This window comes from Arachis stenosperma, chromosome 5, assembly GCF_014773155.1.
Source record: "Arachis stenosperma cultivar V10309 chromosome 5, arast.V10309.gnm1.PFL2, whole genome shotgun sequence".
Classification (NCBI taxonomy): domain Eukaryota; kingdom Viridiplantae; phylum Streptophyta; class Magnoliopsida; order Fabales; family Fabaceae; genus Arachis; species Arachis stenosperma.
Window position 1 is genome coordinate 19,522,186 of NC_080381.1, and position 10,243 is coordinate 19,532,428.

General features: G+C 32.9%; 2 protein-coding genes across 2 annotated transcripts; one reads left to right on the forward strand and one right to left on the reverse strand.

The window, feature by feature from the left end:
• Positions 1-5,106: 5,106 nt before the first annotated feature.
• On the reverse strand, positions 5,107-7,182 carry LOC130982190 (uncharacterized). The gene is made up of 5 exons (XM_057906080.1): positions 6,665-7,182; positions 6,289-6,455; positions 6,128-6,209; positions 5,576-5,644; positions 5,107-5,462 (listed from the first exon to the last, which is right to left on the reverse strand). Exons 1-5 carry the CDS (start codon positions 6,953-6,955, stop codon positions 5,292-5,294), a joined length of 780 nt encoding a protein of 259 aa, XP_057762063.1. The 5' UTR covers positions 6,956-7,182; the 3' UTR covers positions 5,107-5,291.
• A 508-nt stretch (positions 7,183-7,690) lies between these two features.
• Positions 7,691-9,436, forward strand: LOC130979558 (cyclin-B1-2-like). The gene is made up of 3 exons (XM_057903019.1): positions 7,691-7,990; positions 8,965-9,062; positions 9,165-9,436. The coding sequence occupies exons 1-3, from the start codon at positions 7,761-7,763 to the stop codon at positions 9,263-9,265; spliced, it is 429 nt and encodes a 142-aa protein (XP_057759002.1). The 5' UTR covers positions 7,691-7,760; the 3' UTR covers positions 9,266-9,436.
• The last annotated feature ends 807 nt before the right edge of the window (positions 9,437-10,243 follow it).

The window sequence follows — 10,243 nt, forward strand, 5'->3', positions numbered from 1 at the left end:
TAACTGATAGTACTGTTCCTTACTGTGATACACATTGAAATATTATTATAATGAGGCCTAATTGACACCGGTAACCGTGATGCCAAGGTGTCTAATTGACACAGTAAATGGACCATATTCAGGGTTCACTCCGAGTAATGTCGGGTTGCGGGTAGACAACCGACGCATGAGCTCATGGCCTGCACTAGGAACAAGCATGCATCATCTTGTTTGCGTATATGTATTTTTTGTGAATTATTCACTGCTATTTTTCTGTTTGTCTATGCTATCTACTTATTATATGTATATTTGTGCCTTGAGTCTCTGTGCTTGTTCTTTTTCTCTGCTTCACGACAATTTAGAGATAAAGACCCTAGGTTCCCCTTTTACCTTGCTGAGAACTCTAGGTTCTCACCCTTCTTCTCTTTCTTTCTCCCCCTCCCCAGATGGGTTCGGCAGAGGAGTCCGTTGAGTTCTGGGTTTCGGTTCATTGCCCACGTTTCGATCCCGACATGTCATACATATTCACTCTAGTTGGAGGCCATTTCGGAGCTTGACCTAGTTGACTTTTTACTCCTTTTGATGATCAATAGTATTATTTTCTCCTCACTTTTGTAGTACTTTTAGAGGGGTAGGACATCTTAGTCGTTCGGTTCCAGTTTAGAAAATCCATGTGAGGGTTGGGACTAACTTCTTCTTTTGTATCTGTACATATAACTTCATGTGATACTCGACTTTTAATAGATGGCACGTATTCTTAAACTTAACTCATGTGTATATTTGTATATGTAGTAATCAAAAGAGAGAGAGAGAGAGAAGCACGTGGGGGGCACATGCCCCCACTTAATCTCCTTTTTTCTCTTCCTGAACTCTCTCGAGCTCCCTATCCTTCTCTATCTCTCGTTTTTTTTCATTCTTTCATACAAGAAACAACAAACCCTCTCCCTCCCTTCATCTTCAATTCTATCCTATCTTCTTCATTTCAAAAATTTTTATTTCAACCACAACACACTAAATTTCATTTTATCCTTCTATTTTATCGCCATTTTAATACATCATTTATAACCAAAGAGAAATTTTAGTTTTTACAATCCTAAATCAAAGAGTTCATCTTAATGAGTAAAGGAAGCATTCAACTTTTTAGTTTCAGTTATTATTGAGACTTTAAGGTAACTCTTTGACTCAATAATTAGCTATATCTCCAATTTTTATCATCTCTATACATGTGGATATAGCAAAATCTAAATTAGAGTTATTAAGATTAGGAAATTTGGGGCTTTTTATCAAAGTGAGTAAGATTATTAGAGACACCATGGGCTTTTATATAACTGGAACCACCTATGATGAATGTCTATAAAGTGAACTACGATGCAAGCATTTTTGAAAATCAGCAATTAGCTGACTTTGGGTGTATTATTAGAGACAACATGGAAATTTGGATAAAAGGTTGTTCTGCCAGTATGCCTCTTTCTAGTGTTTTCTGTTGTGAGTTTCATGCTATTTGGAGAGGGCTTATTATGGCTTGGGATTGCGAGTGCAAAGAGGTCATATGTGAAACTGATAATCTTGATGCGTTTCTTCTTGTTTCGCGAGACACAACCAGCATGATTAGGACTAATTTTGATCTGCTTGACAAAATTAAAGAGATGCTCCAGTGTAATTGGACAATTACGGTAGTACTCATTCAACGCACAGCAAATAGAGTGGCTGATTTAATGGCTAAGACTGCTGCTTTTAACAAGTAGGTGTACTTGGAGTGGTTGCTGTCCCCTAATAGTTTAGACATTATTATTAGAGAGGAGTCCTACTCTTTCTCTTAGATAATTTTTCTTTATGTTATTTTCAGTCACAAAAAAAAAATGAGTAAGATTATGTTGTATAAATTATAATAAATTACATGATATATAAAAAAATGAAATGAATAAGAAGAAAACAAAATGAAATAGAAGAGATAGAAGACTACAATAAAATAAATTCAGTGTGAGAGCTTTTTTTTTTTTATAAATTTCATATCACATCCGTTTCAATAATAATAAATAAAAATACGTCAACTTGATATCTAAAAGAAAATGATAAAATAAAATCATAACACAGTTCTAAAGTAAAAGCTTACATTAGACCATACTATAGTCACAAAAAAAAATTAGACCATAATATCATTGTACAACACAAATCGAAAGTAATTTTACACTACAATATACTACACAAACAGGTAAATGACTTAAATTTAAATACGAATTTTATTTATGCATACATGATAACACCATGGTTTATAAATGCCTCATGGATAACATATCATATATTGCTCTGAATAATGAGCACGGAAGTTGGAGAGTATGTGGTGATTTGTGTCTACGATAATTGCCTTCTTGTGACGACACCTCATAGGAAGAAAAAGAATTGTTGTAAAAGCTACCCAATAAAAGAGTAATTGGTAAACAAATGATATTTTCTTCTAGCATATATGGTCTTTTATAGTGGTAAAATAAAAATAGAAGGAATAAAATTTTGTAATTTTATATTAGGAATAGAATTTGATATTTATTCTAATAAAATTAAATAACTAATTAGTTATAACTCATGTATTTAAATAAATAAAATAAAAATATTTTTAAGAATTAATCAAATCAATTAGTTGATAAAAATAATTAGTATAATTGATTTAATTTGATTCATTGAATTCAAAAAAATAAATTAAGAAATAATTGATTGAATTAATTAGTTAAAATAATTGATTGAATTAATAATAATACACGGGTAATTGAAATAGTTTATATACGAGTTTTTCAAGTTATTATTATTATTATTATTATTATTGGATAATAAATAAGAATTAGAAATATATCAATATTTTTAAAATTAATATAATTAAAATGACTAAAAATATTTAAAATTAATGTGCCTTATTAATATCATAAAATTTGATCATTTTATAATTAGAATCAAATATTCTTATCATGATTACTACGACCGGTGCCATTATCATATCATTATTATTGTTGTTATTATTATTATTATTATTAAAATAATTAAAAATATTTTCAATTGATATATAATTGATAAGTAGTTTAATAATGCATTAAATATTGATTTGATATAATTATAATGAAGATATGTTTTTAAATTAGTATAATTATGTATTATTCGTTAAATATTAATATAATATAATTATAATAAAGATATTTTTTATAAAATAATTTAAAATAGAAAAAAATGCATTCATTTTGGAAGAAAAATCCAATTTTAATATATTAAGTAGATTAAATACGCCTCACATCATTCATGTACACTTTTAAATTTTCTATTTTATTTATATTGGATTTTATTTCATTGTATTCTATTTTCCTTTTTATTTACATTGTGAATTTCTCATTATTAAGAAACAAAAATCACCTCAATACTCTAATCAAATCAAACAAAGGCACCTCCATGTATCAATTTCATTCTATAGGCAGTTTTCTTTTTGAACCGTTTCTCTTTTGTGTTTTTTTAACCTCTTACAAGGAGAAAAGAATAACAATAAACCGTCACAGAAAATCCATTTTTTAGGAAAAGAAAGTCCAACCCAATCAATCCTTGCATTTGCACAGAGGTTATGTGAGGCGCCAAGCCAGCCATGAAGAGCCCCTCTGAAACCAGCCTGTCCCACCATTTCTCCACAGCTTGACTCCTTAATCACATGTCCCTCAGATTTTACACAGAAGGAATAAAGAAATCTCTGTATACATGTTGATCTGTATACTATAATTCCCCTTCTAAATAACATCATGCAAAGAAACTTTTTTTTTTCAATGCAAATTTGATACAGCGGACTTGAACTTTCATAATCTTTACAAACACAATTAGACATGGTATAGGTGATACAAAAATATATTCTAAAAAGACAACCCAAGCTGAAAAAACCGAATAATAGCATAACTAAACATAGGATATTGTGTTGTCCCATAAATAAGAGCCAACAACTGAGTCGTTAAGGATGTAGATGTATAAAGATTTTTTCAGAAGCTGCTTATGTTCTTTGATTCCTTTCCAATGCGCTTAGATGAGTCTATAGTCAGGGATCATACTATGAAAGACGCAAATAACTCTATCTATTTTTATTATTTTACAATAACATCCTCAACTTCAAAATCCAAGACATCTGCATTAGCATAATGTTTTCAGTGAGTTTGAGTTGAGTTTTACTATTTAAATTTACCAAAGTTCCACAAATTTATGTAAACTCTTAAGAGTTTGATAACCTTATCTTATATTGGAGTAAGAACACAACCAATCATTTCAATTATAAACCACAAAGAAAGATCTATTTTACATATTTCAATTATTGAAAATCAATAATATATAAAATTACTAAACAACCTCTTCTTTCAAAGGAACCATAGACAACCCCAACGAAAAAAAATTGTTTTCAACTTGTTTTTTCTGAAATCAAACACATAAAAATAAGACGAATTAATCTCCATCTCAAAAAACATGTCTCATAAAGGACATGACCTGCTCATTATCACTCATGTTTCTTGGAAGACTACGCATAATGTGATATGAGGAGCTGAAAAAGAAATCCTTTGTAAGGTCGACTATGCATAGCAGCTTCTTGTATCTAAAATGCCAATGAAGAAAATCATATGATTAATCAAAGTGTGACATTCTAGAATAACAAAAAATGAGGCAAAACTGCTGTGTTTAAATTCAATGATGGCAGGAGAAAAAAAAACACCTAGCACAACACAATCATAACCTATTTCTGTATTTCATCATTGACAAAACCCAATCAAAATAATTTCTCCACAACAAATCTATCTGTGCCACTCTTTTATAGTTATTTTAAATATATTCGGGTCAAATAGGAGGAATGTATCAAGAAATATATTCGGGTTTTTACGGTATTCTCAGCTCGACAAGCCAAAAAATAATTCGTTATGGATTTGAGTTCCATTTAAAGATCTACTGCAGCCTAATGGGTTACTACATATACAGAGCGGAATTCGAATATCTACACATGCTGAAATAGACAAATGAACTGACCACCCAACTAACCCAAATTAGTTTTAACTAAGATGAAATACTATATCATTATTGTTAACAAGTCGAATTAAGTCTAAGTTCGTACTTCGTAGTAAATGCAAGGATTGACAACCATTCGTTTGATTGCTTCTTCGGAGAAAAAACCATTTGTTATGATATAATTTTTGTTTTTTGCAGTACATCCATGTTTATGCACCTCATCAACCTCTCATGAGACAAATATGGAGGACAGAAAATAAATAAATAAATAAAAGCGTGGGAGCCATCAGCCATGTGATGTGAGTTTATCACTGAAGACCATACACAAGGAGAGCTCCAACAGCACCAACACCAGCAACAAGCCCAATAATAACTCCAATAGGAGGCAAGTTTCCTCCAATGGCTTTTCCAGTGTTAACATCATATTTTGCAAACCTCTTCTTTGGTGCTTGACATTGCGGACAACTGTATGTGTCCGGCTACAAACCAAAGTGAGTCACAAAAATAATCAGCTTCTTCTTAAATCCAACTTTTATGGTTGAAATTAAGATAACACGATCATTTGTCCTAGAAGTTTAAGTTATGAACTTACTTGCTCCTCGAATGGTTTCTGTAAGGTGTATATGTATCCACAATCGAGGCAAATGTGAGTAGCTCTAGCCTGCATGGTTATATGCAATTTGTTAACGGCTCAATATACAAATCATGTCATAAAACCAATTGCCTCAAACGTTTAAATAAAAAACGTATGAATAGTTATATTTCTACACTTTTTTGTACAACAAATTCTTTTAATAAGTTTGTATACAAAATTGGAATTCCTTCTATTTTCTGGGTTTAAAAAGTGTAGATTTTTAAGAGAGGGAATCTTATGATATGTTGTGAATCTCTTGTGAAAATCAACCACACCTGAACGTATTTTTAAAGATTATTTCCCCCCCCCCCCCCCCCCCCCCCAATTTTCATGCTTTTTACTTTTAGAAATCAACAAAAATTGATCTCTACCTTATTTTGTTGTAAAATCATTCGTCCCAAAAGATTAAGTTAACAGGAAACACGAATGACTATATATCTAATAAAAAAGCAAATTAAAGGCATGTTGGAATGCAAGTAGGTAATAGAAAGAAAATGATTATGATTTTGCCTTTTGAGCCTCAGTCAGTTTTCTTCCAAAGGCAGGAGGAGCTGGCCGCTTTGGGAGTCTCTTAACATCTACTTCAGCACCTCTTTATAGAAAAGAAACAAGAAGATCACATGAACACCAGAGAAATAATTGATTGAATTGAAAGAACAAGTTTAGAGAACCTGCTGACAACAAAGTAGACAGAGTCAGGCTTAGCTTGAATTGCAGTTTTGGTAAATCCAAGCTTATCTGCAGGCCACAATTCATCTCCAAAGAAACTACTTGTATACAGAACTTGATCCCCTACCTTCAACCCTGCTCTTGCTGCATTCCCACCACCTTCAATACCCTAGAACACAATCCATGTAAGACATCATGAAACTATGAATGAGACAAGAAAAGTGACTCAGGTGCAGTTAACTTCGTTGAAGTTAATAGTTGAGAGCAGGTAAATGATAATTTAGTCAATGCTGTCAAATTTAAGGACTCTCAGCTATTGACTTTCCATGAAGTTATTCGCACCTTGAGATTTCAGGGATGAGAAATTATATTACTAACAGTGATGAGAACACCACCACCAGGCTTTTGGCCCAAGGTGAGACCGAGTGGCTTGTCAACTTCAACCTCAATCTGCTTTGAAGCGCCAGCAGTTCTTGCAGTGATGTCAAGTCTTCTTCTCGTAGCCTTCTTGTTGTTATCAACAAAGAAGGAGTGTGAGAGAGACCTTTTGGCTTCGTGAAGTGAGAGGCCTTGTAAGGATGTTGGAGTCAGAACTGTCTTGGAGTTCTTGATGGTTGTGCCGGTGAAGGTGGTGGCAGAGCCTGCTGCTACCACTGCTGTTGCTGACATGGCTCCGGTGTGTTAATTAGTGAACAAACAGGAACTACAACCAACCGTTGCTTCTCAAATCTCAATATTACTTCCAATGCTTGTGCTCTGTGTATTTCTTGCAGCTGCGAATTATGATCAGAGAAAATGCTTCATATTTTTTTTCCCGGAAGAGATAATATATGATTGGTGGTGGACAAGAGGACAGCAAGCCTATGGCTTTGAGCCATTGAATTTTTTTGTTCTTTTTTATCTTTTCTTCCCCTCTTTTTTCAATTGGCAGAAAATGTGGTTTCTTGGTAGCTTTTTGAAATTCCAATCGCACATAAGCCCAAAAAATAACGTGTTTTTTCGCTGAAAATTATTAAACGAAATTACCTTGTAAAGAATATTACAAAATATGTTAAATTTTTAATAAAAAAATTTACAATTTAAATTCAAAATATAATATTTTGATATAAAATTGAAGTATTAAATATTTTATATTTATGTAAAACTAAATTTTAATTTACTAAAATAAAAATATCTTTAACAACTCAAAAATAAACAAAGGGTAAATGTGGGTAAATACTAAATAATTTGAGAGATGTTACCCAAAACCAAGATAAGAAAAATATTAAAATTGAATGGTTTCTTGCAAATAAAGTCAAGTGAACCCTTTTGGAGCAGAATAGTACTTAAAAGTTAAGATAGGGTTCAAACGACACCGTTTTTGGCAAATAGATTAAAAATGCTCCTATAAAACATAGACTCATAGTAGTGGTTCGCCGTTTAGCTCAGTTGAGTTGAGTTATTTGTAACTTGTTGAAGAAGAAGAAGATAAAAAATGGAGGAAGTTCAAAAGAGCATAGCGCACCAAATCGGAGGGGTTCAAAACGACGCCCTTCGTTTTGGACTCCAAGGTGTCAAGAGCGACATCGTTGGTTCTCATCCTTTCCAATCTGCCCAGGAATCCGCCAATAGGATAAATGAAGCGATGAAGAAGCAATGCCTGGTCAATTTGTACGGAACTGCGTTTCCGCTGAAGATGGACCTTGACAGGCAAATTCTATCTCGGTATTGTTCACTTCACTTCTCTTTTCTTTTCTGATAAAACCCTACTTTTGTATTTGGAATTAACTGTGCTCTTCTCCATGTGTTGAATCTGTTGCCGTGACACTTTCTTTGTGTGTGAGTTATCTGTGACCTAGTTTTGCATCACTAGTGTTATGAATCTTGTAGACTCTGTCTCCGTGTCATAGAAATTTTAGGAACTTGTATAGATATCTTCATGTTCCTTGCTTATAGGGTATAGGACAATGGTATTGAGATATATACTATAATTTTTCATGTAATATTAATATGAAAACAGCTATTAACATGTGAATGAGAGTAATATTAATTTTGTGGGTGACCAGACTTTATTTACGCATTTGGTGTAGAAATCTTCTGTTAGGTAGTGTTACAGAAAGTTCTAACACTTAAAAGTGTACTCTGTTCTGTTTCTTTTGTATATTGACTGGGATATGGATTGTTTTGTGGCTTTTCCTTACTTTGATTCTTGGCCAATCTGCTTCAATTCAAACCTAAGAACCTGCTCAATACAAGTCCTAAAAATCCTACCCAAAAGTCTTTTCCAGCAGGAAAGGATCAAACAAACCAATCTACCACATTAAAACCCAGCCCAAAATGCAAATATGGCAGGTCCTAGGCTGCATCCACGGAGACCAGCTGGATTGTTCCTACTTCCTAGCATAGAAAGTTTCATGTTTCTGCTGCTCAATGAAGTGATCTTGAATCCTAGGCAGTGAGATAGACATTAAAGAAATTGATAGTAAATTGCAGGATGGGCACTATCACATAATATAGGACTGTAGAAATCAATGAAAAGTGTTTTGGTGACTTATCTTCTGCTATTTTTTGTACAGCATTGGCTGTTTGTTTGTTGGTTTGTTTGTGCCTTGCTACCTGTGGCTCCCTTCCTCAAATGTTGTACTTTGTGTTGGTGGCTATATTTAATTTTTTATATATGATTCTTTGATTCTGTGTAGATTCCAGAGGCCTCCAGGAGTAATTCCTTCTTCCATGCTGGGTTTGGAGGCATATACAGGAAGTCTTGATGATTTTGGCTTTGAGGATTATCTAAATGGTAATGACACAGTTTACTGAATACTTTGGTCTCTAAATGGTACAAGTTTTGCTATGTGTTTTCTTGGTTTACCTGTCTCATTTCATTTAATTGCGGCTGCAGATCCCCGTGAATCAGAGACCTTGCGGCCATTGGACATGCATCATGGAATGGAAGTTCGCCTTGGTCTCTCTAAGGGGCCAGTCTGCCCTAGTTTTATGTAATTGAATCATGGGACTCTAATTACTCAATGAACCTGCATGTCTATTGTTAATCTTGTATTCCTTAAGGATGTTATCAATCTTATGTTGGGTTAAACATTTCATATCTTTCCGAGTGAAACAGGGTTGTCATACTACTTTATGCAAGTGAGATGGGCATTTTCTGTTCCAGCATATCTACTACCCAATTTCTGAACTTAGTGGCCAGTGTGGGGTAATGTTTTTTCTGTTTTAAGGCAATCACAAATGGCCTTTGTCTATTTTAACTGCTTTGATGGTGGTGTTGGTGTTGGGATCTTTCCCTTGTCTTTACCAGCTGCAGCTGGTTTTTGTTTTCGTCCGATTTTGCCTTTCCAAACCATTTTTAACATCCGGTTTAACCAAAAATTCCGTATTAATGCCACTCCCCCAAAATCAATCCAAGTATCCAAACCCATTGAATCGCATCAAGTTCCTTAAGTGATGTTTCAATATGTTTATTTTATTTTAAAGAAAATTTGAAGTTTTAAAATGATTATTTATTTTCGTTATCCAGGTAAATTTAATGCGTTTTTTCAATATTTTGATTTTTAATTTAATGGCTTTTTTAAAGTAAACTGTAAAAGTTGAAAAAGAACATTTTAATGTGTGCACACCCTATTCAGTAATCACCCCCCTTTTTACCTTAACTACACCCTTTTGATCATAATATTAAAATATATTTTAACAAGTATAGTACTCAATTTTCGCAATAGCATTTCTACAATAAACTACCTCTCTTTTCCAGGCTGTATTAATATACTAAAATAATAATAAAGTTTAATTATTCTGTAAGTTTTTATAGTTTTATTAAATTTTTAATTAGCTTCTTATATTTAAACCAAAAGAGAATGGTTTATTTATTGGTTAAGTGTTAAAGGTCCATGAAAAAAAGTAAGGAAAGCAGAGAAAAATTGATGTGTGATAGAGAAGAGAAGCAGCAGAAGAAGATATAGAATGCTG

What these genes read in the sequence shown, in the direction of transcription:
- LOC130979558 (XM_057903019.1), top strand. Translation starts at nt 7,761, where the DNA reads ATGGAGGAAGTTCAAAAGAGCATAGCGCACCAAATCGGAGGGGTTCAA. An exon ending in GACAGGCAAATTCTATCTCG is followed by an intron (nt 7,991 to 8,964) that starts GTATTGTTCACT and finishes GATTCTGTGTAG; the next exon opens with ATTCCAGAGGCCTCCAGGAG. An exon ending in CTTTGAGGATTATCTAAATG is followed by an intron (nt 9,063 to 9,164) that starts GTAATGACACAG and finishes TTGCGGCTGCAG; the next exon opens with ATCCCCGTGAATCAGAGACC.
- LOC130982190 (XM_057906080.1), bottom strand. Translation starts at nt 6,955, where the DNA reads ATGTCAGCAACAGCAGTGGTAGCAGCAGGCTCTGCCACCACCTTCACC. An exon ending in GTGGTGGTGTTCTCATCACT is followed by an intron (nt 6,456 to 6,664) that starts GTTAGTAATATA and finishes ATTGTGTTCTAG; the next exon opens with GGTATTGAAGGTGGTGGGAA. An exon ending in AGAAACCATTCGAGGAGCAA is followed by an intron (nt 5,463 to 5,575) that starts GTAAGTTCATAA and finishes TTTGGTTTGTAG; the next exon opens with CCGGACACATACAGTTGTCC.